Source organism: Crotalus tigris, unplaced genomic scaffold, assembly GCF_016545835.1.
Source record: "Crotalus tigris isolate CLP2741 ecotype Arizona unplaced genomic scaffold, ASM1654583v1 scf7180000017865.1625608, whole genome shotgun sequence".
Taxonomy (NCBI): Eukaryota; Metazoa; Chordata; class Lepidosauria; order Squamata; family Viperidae; genus Crotalus; species Crotalus tigris.
In genome coordinates this window covers 95,044-115,251 of record NW_024096686.1, presented here as the reverse complement: position 1 = coordinate 115,251, position 20,208 = coordinate 95,044, and the positions used below count along the sequence as shown (strand labels likewise).

At 41.5% G+C, this 20,208-nt stretch overlaps 1 protein-coding gene across 1 annotated transcript in view; it reads right to left on the bottom strand.

Annotated features, from left to right (window-relative positions):
• Window positions 1-19,617, bottom strand: part of ANKFN1 (ankyrin repeat and fibronectin type III domain containing 1) — a 137,117-nt gene extending 117,500 nt beyond the window's left edge. The window contains exons 1-2 of the mRNA XM_039343567.1: window positions 19,566-19,617; window positions 8,285-8,487 (exon numbers count right to left, since the gene is read on the bottom strand). Coding sequence (XP_039199501.1) covers window positions 8,285-8,470 — 186 coding nt within the window. The 5' untranslated portion in view covers window positions 8,471-8,487; window positions 19,566-19,617. The remainder of the gene's footprint in view (window positions 1-8,284; window positions 8,488-19,565) is intronic.
• Between the last annotated feature and the right edge of the window lie 591 nt (window positions 19,618-20,208).

The window sequence follows — 20,208 nt, the reverse complement described above, 5'->3', positions numbered from 1 at the left end:
CCTCTTCTTTGTGGCAGCCCCTCAAATACTGGAATACTGCTATCACGTCTCCCTTATTTCTTCTTTTTTTTAGACTAGCCATTTTTTTTTTTTTTAAAAAAAATGGCAGGAGCTATATTCTGCAAACAACAAGATCCAGCTGAGGATGCTGAGAGGTTTGAAAAAAGTTGCAAAAATATTGTGAGATATTTGACCAAACAACTTCTGGGCATATGTTATATGTTATTAGGAACAGGGGTACAATTCTCCTGCCTTTAAAGACCACTCATAAACTTAACTTGGACAACATGCTGCAGCCCATGTGCTAAGAGATATCCATCCAGAGCAGATCTCAGCTGACTGCTATTATTTTTCAATTTACATATGTGTGTGCATGTATGCCTATGCACCTTCACAGCATTGTTGGTTCAGCCCTTCACAATAATCCTGGTTTCTCACGTGGCCCCTTGGGAAAATTAATTTCCCACCCCTGCTCTTTGTTGTGAGTATGCAAGTTCTGGAGGCACTATTTTCTGAGAGCCCGTTTGTTTAAAATTGTGATTGTCTCTTTACTCAGCGCAAAGAATAAATGTTTGGGCTTTCTGTCTTCATTAATTCATTCAAATTTGTGTGTCAGCCATCTTGTCTAGAGATGACACTGAGTGGTTTACAAACAGTATACAAAGAGCAAAAGGCTTCTGGCAAGAAGTGAAGAAACACCTCTGGCCACAGGACTCAGCAACTGCACAACTTCCTGGCAGCCCTTTTCCCAATTACAACATTGGATCCTGAGTATTGGGGCAACCTCTGGAAAAGGAAGGGAGAACAAAGCATTAAAAGAAAGGGAAGGATAAAGAAAATTCCCCATAGCAGAAGTAGAAGCAAGCTTGTTTCATGTTGGGAATAGAATAGAATAGAATAGAATAGAATAGAATAGAATAGAATAGAATAGAATAGAATAGAATAGAAGCTGGGAGAGACCTTGGAGATCATCTAGTCCAGCCCCCTGCTCAAGCAGGAGACTTTAGTCCCGTGGTGGCGAACCTATGGCATGTGTGCTACAGGTGGCATGCAGAGCCCTCTCTCTGGGCACGCACACCGTCGCCCCAGTCCTAGGTCTTCAGCTGGGTTTTATAAAACCTTTTTGCTTTAGGCGTCCGCTGCCTTGTGCAAAAAAAAAAAAAAAGGTTCAATCAATCAATCAACTTCAACTTCTCGCAGGGGAGTTGGAATTGATTGATTGAACTTTTTAGTCCTACACAGTCTGCCATTACCACCAGAGCCACGCCCACCCAATGGACCATGCCTACCCAATGGGCCATGCCTACCTGGCACACGACGATACATAAGTGGGTTTTGGGTTGCAGTTTGGGCACTTGGTCTCTAAAAGGCTCGCCATCACTGCTCTAGTCCAGGGCTTTTCAACCAGTGGTACGGGTACCACCTGAGGTACATTGGCACCTGGCAGGTGGTACGCGACCATCCTAGAAAAGTGGCAGTGGGGGAAGGGAATGAGAGCGCTGCAGGGTGGGCAGGCAGGTGTCTTGCTTGGCTGTGCCTTGGGGGGCACTTTTGTTCAGTGCATTGTAACTTCGAACAGTCACTAAGCGAACTGTTGTAAGTCGAGGACTACCTGTACTTTATCACTTTTTTCCTTTTCTTTCTTTTTTTTTTTTTGGTCATCAAGTTTTTGACACCTTGCTAGGCGACTGATGGTACTCGGATATTGCCATATCCTAAAAGTGGTACAATGGGTGAAAAAGTTGAAAAGCCCTGCTCTAGTCTATACCATTCAGGCAGGTGACTATCCAGTCTTTTGTTAAAAACCTCCAATGTTGAAGCCCCACAACATCTGAAGGCAAGCCTAATTGTTCTCACTGTCAGGAAGTTTCTCCTTAATTCCAGGAGGTTTCTCTCCTTGGTTAGTTTCCATCCATCGTTTCTTGTCTTGCTTTATGGTACTTTGGAGACTAGGTTGACCTCCTCTTCTTTGTGGTAGCCCCTCAAATGCTAGAATACTCCTATCGTGTCATAGGATTTCGACCCTGTATCCCCAAAGCAATTTTTCCCTTTGGGAACTGGGGTTGGGTCATTAAAAGTGGGTGGGTGGGGGGAGACAAAGATTTTGCTCCCTGCAGGGGATTTTCCTTGTTTTGTGAGCTACGCGGGTTAGGCCGAGAGTGGCCAGAAGCTATTACTTATATAGAATGGGCTTTCCTTGATGGGAAGAAAACGGTTCAGTCTTTATTCTGTGGTGAGAAATGTACCACATAATATGTCCTTACAGAATCGTGGCAGAAAGCAATTATTCCACAAATTTATATGCTTTCCCACAATGCTCCGAAGAGCTGCCTGAGCTACCCTTGAGCTTTCCTGCTGGATGGGTTTGTGAAGTTCACAGAACGTGCATCTCTGGAGAAATTAACTGACACAAAAGCAACTATTTAAGGGGAGGGGGGAGCCCTCCACTCGAAAGAAGGCAGATAAAAGCAGAACTGACCTAGTTAGAGGCTGCAGTTGACGAATCCAGTAAATCCTCTTCCTCCCTCTCTCTTCAAAGCCAGCACGACCTACACGCCACAGAGAATTCTAATCTAGCCTTCTCCTTCATGTGAGTCCCTCACCTGCCATCTTACGTGGTGGTATAAAGAAGTTAGTTTTCTACAAGAGAGCCAGTTCAGTTTAGTGCAGTGGTTCTCAACCTGTGGGTCGGGACACTATTTGGGGTCGAACGACCATTTCACGGGGGTCGCCAAACAAGGCTGTCCGCCATTTTTTCCCCTTTTCTTTGGCCACGCCCCTGGCACCCGGTGATGTATAAGTGGTTGGGGGTCACCACAACATGGGGAACTGTATTATGAGGTCGCGGCATTAGAAAGGTTGAGAACCACTGGTTTAGTGGTTAAGGCACTAAGCTAGAAAGGGAGAGACTGTGAGTTCAAGCCCTGCCTCACAGGGTCATTGATGTGGGGAAAATAAGGGGGGGGGGAGGTGTGTTGAAGTGTTTGCTGCCCTGATATATTTGTAAAAATAATGGAGGCAAGATATTAAATAAACAAATGAATAAATAGGGCAATCATATGCTTTCCCTGTGAATCCTTTTTATGATAAGTTTTAGGATTAATTTTATTGCCAGGATTCAGAATAGGCACAAAATAGCCCAAAAGCCTATAAATTCATAGGAAAAGAAATGGGCACTTAGCTAGCAAACACTTGTCTGCGCTACTATACTGAAATTAAACAGCACCATGCTCTTTTTTAATTAACTTTGGCTGCATTTAAATTAATGTGAACATTGACTGGTTTGTCTTATAAACCATTATAAGCCATATGTGTATATTGTGTATGTCACTCTGTTTTTAAAAGTGAAGTTCTTACCAAAAGTATGTGGAGTTAATTGGAAATGATAGAAATGCAGTCTGGATTGCAGTTTTCAATATAACTTAGAATTGTCCTATCACAAGGGAAAGGGGGAGTTTTAATAAAAATGGGAAAGAATTAAATGGAATCATTTCCTTTGCAGTAACAGAGTGGGAGAAAAAAAAACGTTGAATTACTCCCACACTTTAGTTAAAACTACAAATGTATGATAGGGGTTGAATATCTCATGTAATACTGTCCATAATGGCACCAATCAATGTTAAACAATATAAACTGAATGCATCCTTTGTCTTATAATTAGGCTGATTGAGTATCTACAGCAGGGGTCTTCAAACTTGACCCTTTTATGACTTGTGGACTTCAACTCCCAGAATTCCTCAACCAGCCTGCCTGGCTGAGGAGTTCTGGGAGTTGAAGTCCACAAGTCATAAAAGGGCCAAGTTTGAAGACCCCTGATCTAGAACAGCATGAGTGAGAGTTGGATCCAATCCCTCCTGCCTCCTGGGCCACTCAGACTCTGGGGTTCAAGAGCACCAGATGCTACTGTCAAGTCTGTTGAAAGATCTTCTGGAACAGACCCTGCTGTCATTTCTGTGTCCATCTACTACATAACGTATTCCCTCTGGGTTCCTGGTTGCACAGGAATCTCCTAGGAACATTGAACCAAGGGATTTTCAGATATTTGCCAAGATATTTGGGTTGGAACAGCTGGCACGGAAGTCAAAGAATGTTGGATAGAGGATGGTCTCACACCCCATCCCATTTATGATCCTCATTTAAGGATTCTTTCTTTGCCCCATTGCTTTACTATCACCTTTAATGACATGGTTTTATCCATATAATTGATTACCAGAAGCTCCTGAGATAATATTTTGTTGATCTGACTAAAATTCAGTGCAATCAGTCCCCTAATTATCTTTGTTGCTCTTCTCTGTACTCTTTCTAGAATCTCAGCATCTTTTTTACATCGTGGTGACCAAACTGGATGCAGTATTCCAAGTGTGGCCTTACCAAGGCATTGTAAAGTGGTATTAATATTTCATGTGATCTTGATTCTATCCCTCTGTTAATGCAGCCTAGCACTGTGTTGGCCTTTTTGGCAGCTGCAGCATACTGCTGGCTCATATTTAAGTGATTGTCCACTAGGACTCCGAGGTCCCTCTCACAGTTACTACTATTGAGCAAGGTACCCCCTATACTATACCTGTGCATTTGGTTTTTCTTGCCTAAATATAGAACCTTACTTTTTTCACCATTGAATTTCATTTTGTTAGATAGCACCCAATGTTCAAGTCTGTCCAGATCCTCCTGTATCTTAAGCCAGTTTTCTGGAGTGTTGGCTATTCCTGCCATCTTGGTGTCATCTGCAAATTTGATTTCAGCATCTATCCCCTCGTCCAAATCATTGATGGAGTTGTTGAAGAGCACTGGGCTCATGTAGATGCAGTTCCATTGAGGCCCACACGCTGAGTATGGCTGGTCAGCCAGCTACGGATCCATCTGGTGGTGATGCTGTCTAACCCACATTTTTCTACCTTATCAACTAGTAGGTTGTGATCTACTTTATGCCTTACTGAAGTCCAAGTAAATTATATCCACAGCATTCCTCTGATCCACTAATTTTCTCACTTGGTCAAAGATGCAATAAGATTTGTCTGGCATGATCTGTTTTTGACAAACCCATGTTGGCTTTTAGTAATGACTTTGTTTGCCTCTAGGTGTTCGCTGATTCGTTGTTTGATTATCTTTTCCAAAATCTTCCCAGGAATTGAGGTCAGAATGATAGGTCTGTAATTTCCTGGCCCCATTTTTTTTCCTTTTTTGAAGATAGGAACTACATCAGCTCTTTTCCAGTCCTCTGGTAGTTCCCCAGTGCTCCAGGATCTTTGAAAAATATAGTTCAATGGTTCTGAGATCACATCTGCCAGTTCCTTGAGAACCCTGGGGTATAATCCATCTGGTCCTGGTGATTTGAACTCGGCTAGGCTGGACAGGTGCTCACTTACTGATTTCTTGGCTATCTTAACTTGCGTTTCTATTCTGTTTTTTATGGCACTATGTTTGGTAGGTTGATCTGTTTTTTCCCTTTGTGTAAAGACAGATGCAAAAAATGAGTTAAATAGTTCTGCTTTCTTCCTGTTACGTCACCTTCTTGCCACTTTCACCCACTAATGGACCAATTATTTCCTTCACTTTTTTCTTGTTTTTTACATGTTGAAAGAAGCTTTTTTTTGTTATTTTTGACTTTGGTCGCAAGCCTTAGTTCATTTTGAACTTAGCTTTCCTCACATCATCTTTGCAGGCTCAGGCTATTTGCTGATATTCTGACTTAGTTATGTGCCCCTCTTTCTACTTTCTATACCTGTCCTTTTTATCTTTCAATTATCAGAGAGTTTTTTATGCAGCCATGCTGGTTTCTTTTGAGAGCTGTTATTTTTCCTCTTTGTTGGTATTGTGCTAGACTGGGCTTTTATTATCTCACTTTTCAAAATTTCCCAGGCTTCTTGAATTGTTTTCCCCTTGAGGATTCTCATCCATGGAATCCTTCCCAAGCCCTCTCTAAGGTTACTGAAATTAGCTCTCTTAAAGTCCAAGACTCTAGTTTGACTGTGTTCTATTACTTGTGCTTCCATAATGTTGTGTTGGAGAGAAGGGAGGAGTAGGGTTTCTCAGAATCACGGTCACTCAGAAGAGCCATAACATTAAGGAATTGCACTATAGTATGAAGTGTAAACAGAGAAACCCAATGCAGTGTTGCAATTTATATTGGCTAAGGAGCTATAGCATTAGGCAGAAGCCATATGATATAATATACGATAAAGTTATGCGAGCAATGTGATTTCAATATGTAGAATGGATGTGGCAGGTCAGGGACAATTGCCCCATAATGTCCTGCATTCAAGTCTGTTATTGTAGTAATTGATCCCTTCTTTACACACGCACCCCCAAAATTAGTTCAGAATCTCTTGGGGGACTTTGAAGCCTTTTCTCAAGAGGGTCATAAGTAGTCTCTGCTAGTGTCCTGCCTAGGGAAGAGATGGACACTGGCATTAGGAATCTCCTTCCTTCCCTTGGGTGATGAATTCCAAAATGGTATTTGTGTGTGAGAGAGATGAGTTCAAAGCTTTGCCTAAAAGGATGCCTCTGGATTTGACACTGCAGCTAGACCAGAGGTCTTCAAATTTGGCCCTTTTATGACTTGTGGACTTCAACTCCCAGAATTCCTCACCCAGGCATGCTGGCTGAGGAATTCTGTGAGTTGAAGTCCACAAGTCATAAAACGGCCAAGTTTGAAGACCTCCTGAGCTAGACTGCTGGCAATGCTCCTGTGACTAATGCAAAGTAGCCAATGTGGTATAAACATTTGTGCATTGTAAGTGCTGTGAGGTGGGGATTGTGCTGGGTATATCTTCATTACTGAATGAATTACTGTACTGCAATTCATATTTAGAAGCAGGGGGCTGTCTTTACTGCTATACTCTGGCATATGGACTTGGGGGATATTTTCAAAGACATGGCTGCATTTGCTCTGTTGGGTTACTTGGGGATTTTCTGAACTGGGCCAAACTTGTGTAGGAAAAGCAGGCAACCTGGGAGCTGTTTTGAGGCTAGCAGTATCCATTTATTTATTTATGATCCCAGATCAATAAAGGCAGAGTCTATTAGATTTTGCCAAAGAAATTCAGTGGTACATATTTTGATGGGTTGCTTGCTTTTATTAAGATAGGAAAAGAAGTGCATATGGTAAACTTCCACTAAGTTTAATGCACCTATCTTACTTAAGAAGAGATCAACCCTGACTGCTCTTTAGAAGGCCAGATCCTGAAGTTGAAACTCAAATACTTTGGCCACCTAATGAGAAGGAAGGACTCACTGGAAAAGGGCCTAATGCTGGGAAAGATTGAGGGCAATAGAAGAAGGGGACGACAGAGAATGAGATGGCTGGATGGAGTCACTGAAACAGTAGGTGTGAACTTAAATGGACTCCAGAAGATGGTAGAGGACAGGAAGACCTGGAGGAACGTTGTCCATGGGGTCGCGATGGGTCGGACACGACTTCGCAATTAACAACAACAACAATCTTACTTAAAACATCCTCACCCATAAGTTTAAAAAAATCAACCAGTAATACCATTGCCATGACCCTTTCTGCCCTGGGTGGACATTTTTTAAAAAATTAAAAATGCACCATTCCCACTATGGAAAACTTGCCTATCTATTCCTGATGCATAGTACATATGGAGAGTTAGGTTGTAGTAGCTAAAGGCATCAGCTTCAAACCATTAGATTACAAGTCCCACTTTAGGCATGAAGCCAGCTGGGTGACTCCGGGGCAGCCTAACTACTGAACTAACCACTTCCAAAAATATGATCAAGAAAACCTCAGGGTCTTCTCTAGACAATCACCCAAAGACAATACTGGCTCCTACTCCAGAGGTTGTGGGTGCTTTAACACTGGAGGTTTTTAAAAGACATTATATGTCCATTTGTCTGCAATGGTATATGGTTTCCTGCCTGAGCAGGGGTTGGACTAGACAACCCCCAAGGTCCCTTTCGACTCTGTTATCCTGTTATTCACACACACACACACACACACACACACTTATATTGGCTATTATACACCAATCTGGCAATGGTGTACCTCACCCATCAAAACTAAATTATAGAATAGCTGTGTAAATGAGTTTAGCCTTAACAATATAATTTTCCCTCATATTTTTACTGGAAAGGCTTGTAATTATCCTCGCTGATGCCTCCCACATCTCCCTGATATAGTATTCAAAGAATTACATGGGCAAAAAATTGGTGAAGGGAGTCGGCATCAGCTGGGGAGAGAAATGTAGGAACTATTGGAATGAACCATGAACAGGTTATGAGATTAAATTGTACGAATGGACAAATGCAGAAGATGCCGAAGACTTACCACTGAAGACTTTCGGAGACTGAGACGGTCTGTCCGGGCTCTGAAATATACTTCATCAAAAGATGAGTGGCTTCCCTTCAGCTTCTCGGAGAGGTTCCGATAGAGACGCTTGGCAGCATTGGGAGAAGATGGAGGGTTATTCTTTTTTGTCTGGGAAAGTTGTAAGCTCTGCATTTGCTGGGTCATTTTTCACTGGGCAGTTCCTATGCAAGAGGAAGGGACAATTTTGCTATTAGAACAAGGGCGCTCTTCAACCTGGCAAGTGAGTTCATTGAAAGTAACCTATATTAGAATCTTAGAAATCTAAGTTTCTACATGAGAACAGCCATTTTGGCAAACAAAAGAACAAATTACCTCAGTGGTGAATATTCGGCCTGTTTTCAGCCTGCTTTCCCAGTCCCAAATCAAATTATTTTTGTTCAATTTCTCTGGACTGGAAATAATTTTGAAATTCCTCATTTTTGATTGATGCACTTGTCCTTATTAATGCTGATAGGGGCCTTTTTAAAACCCTGAATTAGAGTGTTTATCTGAGCACCACCCCACTCCATGTTTGTATTTTTGCTTTCTCTCTGTCACTGTAATTCATTTTCCTTTATTTTTTAGAGCCAATAGCCCAATTTTGAGAGTGGGCAGAGAAATCTGAAGCACCGAAAGCATTTTTGGTACTCTATTTTAACCGGTTTACACTGGGGGCCTTGACTAAAACATACTCCTCTGATCATTTCATACATGGAATTGTACTTCAGATGGGATCCTGTCCTCCATGGGTGGGACCCAAGCAACTGCTGCCGCTTTAAATAAATAAATAAAATCGTTGGTTCTGTTGTTCCAGGAAATTTTGCAAAAGAGGGCCAGGAACGACATGCCAGTGATTAAGTAAACTATGATTTCTCAGAACATCGCAGGAACTCTGTAGCTCAGAGCGATGGGATATATACTCGCTGGACCTAAGAAACTTGGCACCTCCATTTGAAAGAACCCAGCAACTGAGAGGGAAAACTTTGGCCAAATACCTAAGAGAGCTGCTGTCCACCACAGTAAAGTAATATCAGGCTAGAGCAGGGGTCTTCAAACTTGGCCCTTTTATGACTTATAGACTTCAACTCCCAGAATTCCTCAGCCAGCGTGCCTGGCTGAGGAATTCTGGGAGTTGAAGTCCACAAGTCATAAAAGGGCCAAGTTTGAAGACCCCTTGGCTAGAGGAAGCAATTGTCCAGCCTTGCATTAGGGCTTTTTCAATGTTTTTTTCATGACCCTGACAAAAGATGCCCTGCTTCTTTCTATTCTCGACACTGTCTCTCTCCTCTTATTTTCCTTTGCCTTTGATCTGATTGTGCTTCTTTGAAAAAGTAGGGGCCATCCACCATAAATTATTTTTGCAGAAAAAAGAAAAAGGAAAAACAAGTTTTTCAACATTTAAAATAAACGCACATATTTTCTCATTGCTTGCACATGCACCCAAAGAACAAATTTGCCTTGCACTCTAGAATCAAGCAACATTTTGGGGCTGTAGGGACACTTGTGGGCAGTCTAATAAAATGATACCAGGAGTAATAGTGGTGCAATTCACAAGATAAAGAGTTGATGTTTAGGAAACAACCACACAAGCTCTAGCTCCCCTGTGTACCTTTTATTACACCAGACTGTTGTTACCTGCCTACACTTCTGGCCAGCTCTTCAAAGGGGACCAGGTCAAGAAAGAGACTCTACAGGTACTGCTGCACTTATGCTTTATCAATATAGACTGTGGTAATAAAATCTTGAAAGCCTGATATCATTTTTCTCTCCTTCCCTCATATATCCCAGAGCATTAAGGCAGAGCAAATTTGAAGTTCGTCCCATTTTCTTCCTGATCTGGACTTAAGTCATATAAAACTGCTGTCACAGTTTTTCCAGACTCATCTCTGTGGTTCTTTATTGCTCTGAAGAAAGCACTGTGCTATACTATCCACCCATTTGATGTATAATCAGTGTGTTAAGCATCACCCAGATTCCAATGTTCACTTTATAACTGGAAAGCGAGTGGTTTTTTGTGGAACCTAATTCAGAAATTCAACACTGGGATGTGCAGGATGAACTGCTTGCTTAGAGTAGTGTCATTCCTTCCTTAGATCCAGTCCATAATGAAGCCCCAGCCTTGCTTTGATAACCAGGCATCAGAAGCATTTCTATTTTTCTTCCCACTGAACCCTTCTCACTAACTGGTCATGCAATTCAGCAGAGGCACAAGCACTGGTACCACTCTCAACTTTCTACCTGTTAAAAGTGGTGGTGGCGGAGGTCTGAAACCTAAATTGGCTTAAATTACAAATAGCCTTGCACGCTTCCAAGGCTAGTGAACTATTGTAAACAGATGAATTTTGTAAATGGCTAACATATGCCGGGAGACAGGCTAATAATTGGTATGCTCACCGAAGAATGTGCTTCATTAAACTCAAGTGAGGGTCCTATAAATGGAAAAGGAACCTGAGAAGTGCTTCCCAGCACATGGAAAAGATAGGAGTGAGAACAAAAAGATAGGTGGAATCTTAACTTTTTAAGATGTAGCAACTTAAGACGTAGGAGAAGCAGAGGCAGATCTTTTGGTTATGTCTCTGAATACCCCAATTACCTCTTGGCTTTAAAAGAGCTGTCCAATCTTTTCTTCGTGAGATAGAGGTAATGTATGCTGTCCAGAGTCACTTTGTGTGAGATGGGTGGCCTTATCAATTTATTAAATAAATTAAAAAGGTAGGTAGATAGTAAGTAGGTAGGGTAGGTTGAGATAGATAGATAGATAGATAGATAGATAGATAGATAGATAGATAGATAGATAGATAGATAGATAGATAGATAGATCATTGATAGATGATAGAGGGATGGATGGACAGATAAACAGGGATAAATAGATGAAAGATAGATACTGATAGATAGATAGATAGATAGATAGATAGATAGATAGATAGATAGATAGATATAGATAGATAGAGAGAGAGATACATGATAGATAGATAGATAGTTCCTTCCACGTTTGAAAATAGATATTAATTTTCATAACGTTGATTTCTATTTTGAAGCTTAGAATGTAACCTTTTTCTCTTCAGCCCTCATCAACTTCAGCAGTAGAGAAGGGTATTATTAACCCCACCCACATCTTTCCCCTGTTCTACTGCGTAGTTCTAAAGCAGGGCTCCTTTTGGAGATGGCATTTTACGGACATTCCTATAAAGTAGCCCTATCCAGTTAAAACAACTCATCCTTTACTAAAAGGCAAGGTTGCTTCTCACTAACCCCTCTAGCTTCTTATTATGCTTTCTGTCACCTCATCTCGTCTTTGTAGTTTTTTTTTTTTTCTGGGCACATGAACGTACGTCAGAAGAAGCCTGGCTTGTGCCATCTTCTATTTTTATTTTTAAGGTGACTTTGGGGACCTCTGTGTCTGTTTCAAGTGAGAGAAAGCTGACTGAGCACCTTTGATGGAAGGAAAATTGTGGGAAAGGGAGCCGTAGAAGGAGAATTAAAAGAGAGGAAATGTTTTGTCAGGCTTATTGAAATGAAGACTAAAAAAAGTGTACAGATTCCAGAACTAGAGTGATTTTGAAACTAGCCAGTGCATTGGATCCAAGATTATGATATTGGCAGCTTATGCGGCAGAGAGGGAACCAATCAAAACAAAATCATTTTTGATGTCATATGCCTGGAGGTAGGCTATACATGATAGAGAACAGTCCATCTGCAATATTTGTCTAGGCTAGACTATGAAGTCTTCTGTTCTCCTGCATAAGCATATTTCAACATCTGGCAGGTCTACTACTCTGACTGGGTTGGCATATAGGGATAGGCAAATAATTTCCTTTTGTTTTTAATTACAGCCAGTATAAGTTGCTGAATGGGCATTTAACTCAATGAGTTCTAGAGAACTCATACTGTGGGTTCTTGCCCAGGGCCAGGGATGGCCTAGATGATCTCCCAAATACCTTCTATTCCTTACATCAGTGTTTCCCAAACTTGACAATTTTAAGGCATGAGGACTTCAACTCCCAGAATTCCACAGCCAGCAACGCTGGCTGTGGAATTCTGGGAGTTGAAGTCCACATGCCTTAAAATTGTCAAGTTTGGGAAACACTGCCTCACATTCAACAATACTATGAACTTAAGGTAATAGTTCATTTCCTTTTCTTTTTCTACCTTCCAAATCTTTTGTGGACATCTGTTTTCAACAGGTATCCCCACATACTTTCTTTCTATAGAGTCATCTGCTACCAATATTCTAGACAATCATAGATTCCTATAATGCAATTTAGCATTCTCGTAGCATTCACACATGTTCTATTGTATGCTTAGTGTATTTCCTGAATATGAGGAATCATTATCTTATTTTAAGTAGCTCTGTCTGGGTTCAAGTCATAGGCAGTTATCTAAGTTCATTTGGTTCACTAATTCAGTATAATGAGGAGAAACCAATTATCATTTATTTCACCTCTAATTACAGCTACACAATTACAACTAACTGGGGATCTCATTTTTTTAAGGTGAAAAAATATGATGTGTAATACATGCATCCTTGGAGAAATCCGTTATGAAGAAAAATGTAGCATCCAGAACACCAATTTTGATTGGTGCATTCCCTGTGGTTATATTATGTAAAAATATTTTATTAGGAAAACTAATTTATGCAACCTGCCTGTAGATTGCCAAAGAAATTGTATTTTTCTAGATACTGGTCTCAGCTCATGGAATCAGACTCTTAACCCACAACTTATTTACTGAATCAGATGAAAATATATAAAAATCAGATGCAATTACAATAAGTTCTGAAGAAAACTTCCAATGCTACTTAAAGGTGAGCTGTTTGTTGAAAGGGAACCTATTAATCTTAGGCTCAAACTTGATAAGACCCAGAAGGGTTCAACATGCCCATGCAGGTGAGCGGGAAACAGACTAACTGAAAAAAAGAAAACAGATGCATTTTCTTCGGTGTCTACATTCTTCCCAAAACACAGAAAGTCTGTTTTATGATGTTGAGCATCTGGAGCCAGCCACCCTGCAAAAGAAACTTAGAATGCATATATTATGTGGAATTAACAACTGTGTAAATGATTTCCTAAGGGGAATGCTTTCAGATGTAAAGCTATTTACATGTATTGTTATCTTTTAATCTCTATCTGATTCTAATTATATGTAGAGTCCAGTAACTTATAGGCATTTTTCACCGAGAACGGACTAGAAGAGGGGCTGTTGTCAAGGGTAGAGAACCCATTTTCTGGGATGGGTTTGACTGGTGACTCCTGAGGAAGTGGGCAGGGCTCATATTGCTGTCAGGTTGGCCACCCATTTACCGGATCCGGGTCTCTTCTAAGTCATGAAGTGGCCAGGGAGGTCATAACTGAGTCTGTGGTGCTAACCTCTCTGACAGAGGGATGGTGTCCCCAGCCTTGAAAGAGGCAGTGGTGACACCCTCCTCAGAAGGCCATTCTTGGGCCCAATGGCCTATCAACAGTCTCCAACCTTCTCTTTTGGGGGAAGATTGTGGAGAAGATGGTTGGTCTGCAGCTGATGAGAACCCTGGAGAAAGCAGATTATCTACACTCCTTTCAAGCAGGTTTCAGGTTGGACTTTAGTACTGAGACTGCTTTATTTATGCTTGCCAATCACCTATGGCAGAACTGAGATGGCAGTTCTTGTGCTCCTTGATCTCTCAATGGGTTTTGATAGTGTCAGCCAGGGCATTTTTCTGAACTGGTTCTGTGGATTAGGAATTGGGGGCACTGTTTTACAAAGGTTCTCTTCCTTTCTCAAGGACTGGTTTCAGTAAGTGTGAATGTGTATGTGTATATGTGTGGGGGCGGGAGGGGAGAGATTGCTTCCTCACCATACCTGCTTGGGTGCTGCAGGATTCTATTCTGTCTCCCCTCCTTTTCAACATCTACATGAAGCTGCTGGGTGAGGTCATCCACCAATTGGGGCTTTGGTGTTGTCACTATGCTAATCATACCCAAGTCTATCTTTTTACTCCTGTACAGCCAAATAAAGCTGTTGAGGTTGTGTCCCAGTGCCTAGAGGCTATGTGGGTTTATGTGATTGATCTAGTGCAGAGTTGCAAGAGGGAGAGAGTCTTTCCCAAGGACCTAAGAGGCAAATCAGCCTGGAATCCTTGGCACGCAGGAACTATATCTAATAGTTATGCAGATTGTGCTTTAGTCTGGCAAGATTCGTGTCTATAAATGAGTAACGATAAAGAAGCTACTCTGAGTAAATCATCGTGTCATTCTTGGTTCCTTGCTCTTGACAGTTTATCAAAGCTGAGTGACTATGGGTGTTTGGCCCACCCATGTCTGAGAATATTCCAACTCCTGATCTTGAATGGGGTGGCACTCCCCATTCAAAGGATCTATAAAAGTTGAGGGTCTTCCTGGGCAGACAGGTCCCGCTTACCATAGCAATTGTTCAAAGTTGTTCAACAATGCTAAAAATGTGACTTTCGATTGGTCTTCACACTTGCGAACGTCACAGCGTCCCTGTGATCACATGATCATAATTTGAAGGCTTGGCAACCGCTGCCCATTTATGATGGTTGCAGCATCCTGTGGTCACATGATTGTCATGTGCAAACTTCCTAGCTGGCTTCTGAGAAGCAGAATCGATGGGGAAGTACAACTTATTGTTGTACTTATGTGAAGTCTTGCTTAATGATCATAGTGATTTGCTTAACGAGTGCGGCAAAACATTCATAGAATTGGGAACAGTCATGTGATGCCTCACTCAACAACTGCACAGCTTAATGATACTTTTTTCTGGTCCCTACTGGGGTCATAAGCTGAGGACTACCTGTACTCTGCATTTCAGGCAGAAAACGTTTTCAACCTCGGCAGGAGCCACAGCTGAACCTGCAACCTAGAACCTTTTGAATGTGTGTGCATACACATTTTTATACCCAATTTCGTCTAAACATAGGCATTTCAACCACTATATACTTCTGTGCATAATACATGCTTTCTTTTTCTTTTTACTTTGAGCATGCTTTTTTAAAATTAGTACTGAACTACAAAGTACAAAGGTAAAAGGAATCTGAATTTTGATTTGCATTTTGAAACTGTGAATGAGGTAAACATTCAATTTGTAGTGAATCAACCCAATCTCTACTGTTTCTCGTGGGTTGATAGATGGCCACAGGCAAATGTTTCTCAATGTGTCCAACTGTCTTTTGGAACTGCAATAATGCAGGACTCTGATCACATCAGAAACCAGGAGTTGAGGGGAAGTATACTTAGAAACTTTTTCCAGACCTTTGTGTTTCATCTAAAATACAAGTCTGCTCATCAAGAGACATGAGGGATAAGGGTGCTGTGTGCAGACACTTAACTTTCATACAATCAATCAGATTAAACAGGATTGCTATAGTGCCTTGAATTACGCCTTAATCAGCAGAGTACACAAAATCACATTGAGAATATGCATACTCGAGCAGCTAATTGAATAGCCTCATTCTGACTCTAAGTATTTGCCAACGTCTCAAAGAATGCACAACCTTTCATATTTTTAAAGAAAAAGAATAAAAGTAGAAAGGTGTGAATATGACAATCAGAGGGGTGGGGGGAAATAAAAGAAGTGAAAGCCAAAGGAAAGTAGAAGAAATGATGTGGATGTGTCGGATGTTGGAAATGACAGCCAGAATTCTCCAACCCCCTAGGAATAGCAACAGCCCACAAACCCACAGCCACACTCTGCCAGGAATTATCCAGAACCAAAGACAAGATGCAGAAGGATGAAAGAAACAATGTAATCTACAAAATCAGCTGTAACCATTGCAACCAATTCTACGTGGAACAAACATCACGTCAGTTAAAAACCAGGATCCACGAACACTGGCTGGCAGTCAAACGCCACGATCCCAAATCCTTAATCTCTACTCACACCGACACCAAACAGCACCAGTTCAATTGGAGCAAAAATCATCGGCCACACTACCACCTGCCATGCTCGTGAGTTCATCGAAGCCTGGCACTCCACAAGCAATTCCATCAACAGACACATCAACCTACACCCAGCCTAAGAACCCCTCAGAATCCAAATCAACCGCACAGCCAACCAGAGACAACATTAACCCTTAACCAACCTACGCAAGTCCCCCTCCCACCAGCAGGTCACCTCCCAATGACCCTGACCTGATGTAACCTCCCCATCACAAGACCCATCACAAGACTCATGGATGAATCACACCTGACCCATCACAGACCCTCACTTGACATACCCTCACTTAACACACCTGAAGCCCTTATAAACAGAAGAACACTGACACTGACATCCCCTAAACTCTGCTGAAGACATTACCTAGCCTAGTAACAAAATGTTCATAAACCAACCCACAAGCCTGGAGAACGAACCTTCATCCTCAAAGTAGAAGAACAAAATCAAAGAAGTATTAAGACATTATAGAGGGCTGTGAAACCATCTGATTATCTCTCTTTCTGTCTCAAGGTCCTATCACATTCTTTGTACAGTGGCTGGGGTTTCTTATATGGGTTGCCCTTATTATATACAGAGAGCTGCATTCACTAGATATTTGCTACTGTTTTTCCAAAAAAGAGAGATTTTCTAAAGGATGAGAGTCATTCAGAGTTAAATGAATCTCCTGCATGGAAGCTGTTCCAAGCATGAATGTTCGTCTAGAGCAATAGAACAGAGATTTTTCTTCCCTTTGAGGTGTAGTTATGTAGGGCTTGTCCAGAAAGAGTAATATCTGATTTGTAAGAATTGTCCCCTCCCCGATATTTTGCTTCTTGGAAAATCAGCAGCCACAAGCCTATAATGGGAAGCTGCAAGGTTTTTATGAGACTCAGTGGATCTCAACATTTGAACTAAAAGTGGCACATATATTTCTATAAATAAATAATATTTAGCAGGTCAACATCTTATGCAACTATTTGGAACTTATGCAACTCTTTTTAAATGATATTTTACCAGTTAAACAGCTACAGGCTTGGACCCTAGTGTAAGTTAGCTTAAAGTCATGGTAGTGCAATGGTTAAAATGCACTGTTGCAGGCTAACTCTGCCCACTGCCAAGAGTTTGATCGTGACTGGCTCAAGGTTGACTCAGCCCTCCCTCCTTCTGAGGTCGGTAAAATGAGGACCCAGATTGTTGGGGGGCAATAGGCTGACTCTGTAAACCACTTAGAAAGGGCTGCAAAGCACTATGAGGCGGTATATAAATCTAAGTGCTATTGCTATTGCTAAACAACTTCAAAGAAGGAAAGTTTCATATCGTCTCTATCTCCATGCACTCAGCTGTGCCCATCTAGCTCCTCCAAGTTTTGTGGTGGCCTATTTTACTAAAAGATGATCCATTATATAAGGAACAATATGGTATACACGAGGATATGTATGTATTGAACCGATTTATTTGGCACCCACTTAACACACAACTGTATAACGGTAGTCATTGTAAAACCTAATCCCCAAAGTGCTTTTCCAAAAGGCAACTGGACTTTCTTGGGGTTTCCCCCCCAAAAAACATTTCACTTCTCATCCAAGAAGCTTCTTCAGTTCTGACTGAATGGCAGGGAATGGAAGGATTTATATCCTTTGCAGTCATCTGGATGAGAAGTTTGGATGAGAAGGAGAATGTTTTCAAAGAAAAAAACCTCCAAGGAAGTCCAGTTGCCTTTTGGAAAAGCACCTTTGGGACAACCATGATCTGGATGATTGAGAATTTCCAAAGACATGTAAAACCTAATGTAGTTCTAAAATTCAACAATTCCATAGTGGTTTTGACTATGTGCAATATTCTTTAATTGAGAAAACCAATCATGCTTCCTACTCACTGCTATACTGTAAAAGCAAAAAATTCAACCGACTGCATGGGGGGGGGGGTGATAGAACTCATATATCTAGTATGGAGTCCATGCTTCCTTTTTCAGCTGGGTGTAGCTATGGCAGTCAAAGCTCTTAAACCCTAGAATGAAATGTTTCTCAACCCAACGTTGAGATACATTTTGTAGAGCGTTACTTGTTGCCCTACCTCCTTTCCATCAATTGCTTCCCAATTGATCTTCTCTCATATCCCCCTCACTTGCCTTGCTAAGAACACCTTAATCCTTTGTCTCATGATTTCAGCCAGCAAGAATGATCCTGCTTGATTTTTCTCCCATTTCTCAGGCTTGCTAGCTGCATGAGCACACGCACGGTTTCCTCTCTTCATACTACTTTTTGGTATGGGGAACCCCGACGAGATTCACGGGATAGAGCAGATACAGTTGGGTCCTGAGCACCTTGTTCTGCAACATACCTTCTTCACTGATATCAATGCTTGGTGGAAAGAAAAACTGGCATGGCTTCATTGCACAAACTAATCACAGTCAACGCTAGATGGAGCAATGAGTCAATGCACTGGAAGGCTTTCATCTCTGGAGACATCAGCTCTATCAGGAGTGGGTCCCAGGTGAGACCTGGCAATCTGAGTAGTAGGGACCATCCCAAATGATTCCTCATGTTTGGGTTCCAGGCTATTCAATGCTGTAATCAGAGCTGGGGGAATTGTTAGATAGCCGGGACATCTGTGGAACGCAGCAAGGGGATATGCATCTCAGTTGCTGACATGCTAATTGTATTTGGCCACCACTCTTTTGGTGCCTGTCCCTAATGCTGAGAATTAAACATTATGGCAATAAAGGAATGATCACTGTGATAGATATTTCAGTAGCTTAACTATTGCATAAACCTTACACTGCTAAAGTGGGGGGAGAGGAGGAGGAGGAGGCAACCCTCTCTGCATGCTGCATTTCTCATAATCACTACAATTAAGCACAAATCAGAAGTCTGCAAACTCTCATGATCCACAGCACAAAATATATACTGGAAACACATCATGCCGATCAGACATCCTTTGGAAGTAAGGATAGGTTTCTTATAATACATCAATGTATCTTATGCCAGTATATTCAGATAGGTATAACCTGAATTCTAACCGTTGGCAAAGTAGTCTGTCTCCCTCGTGCCAAGTAATTTCTACACAGTTTTCTAACTCAGTCTGGAGAGGGAATTTCCTAAATTTTGTGCCTGCATCAATCCACAGAGGTATGTGCCAAGCCTATGGAACTCAGGAAAGAACCGAGTGTCACTGGTGGTTTAACAAGGTACCCTGAAAGATACATGCACAACAGGTAGAAGAACATTATATAATACTACTATAAAGTCCATCAATTTGCCAGGTTTCTCCCTGCCCCCCTCCACATGTTTCCCCCAGCTTTGCTTGCTGTAAACGAGAAGACATGCATGAGAAAGAATAAAAGATCACTCACCAGTGTTTTATTATGAAGCTGAAGAGGAGTAAATTAATGGTCCACGTTGTTCATTCAGTAAGATCACATTGATTTCTCTAGTGTGATTAAGCTTCTGGACAGAGAGACTCCGGATTTCTTCCCCACAATGAGTGACTAATTAAAAACAAACATGCATACATATTGGCTATGAGCAATTGCTGGAGTTGAAGCCTGCCAGCGTGAAAGCTTTTCCAAAACACAAAGCAAGCAAGGAAAAAGAAAAAAAAAATCCTTTGCAGCAACAGAAGACAATATCCAAATAAACACTACTGGATTCTTGAAGAGTTGGTGCCCTCCTAGCACTGTAGCCAAGACCTGCTATCAAAGAGTCTTATTTGTGTTGTCAAGGAAGCCCCAGCTATATGATGCTATATGCTATTATCCTCTTGCTTCTCTCACACTCGGTCTTTCACAACTGATCAGCCCAGCAAGCAAGTAGGAAAGAAGAAATAGTAATCTTTGTCCAGAGTAAAGGAAAGGGAAGAGAGAGAAAAAGGAGAGAAAACAGAATTGTAAGCAACTGCCACCCAGACAGATCAAATAGGCATTGAGTTGTCATTTAAAAACACTTAGTTTTCTGTGAAATCCATAAGAGTGAAACTAGTCCAGATCCTGGATGTTG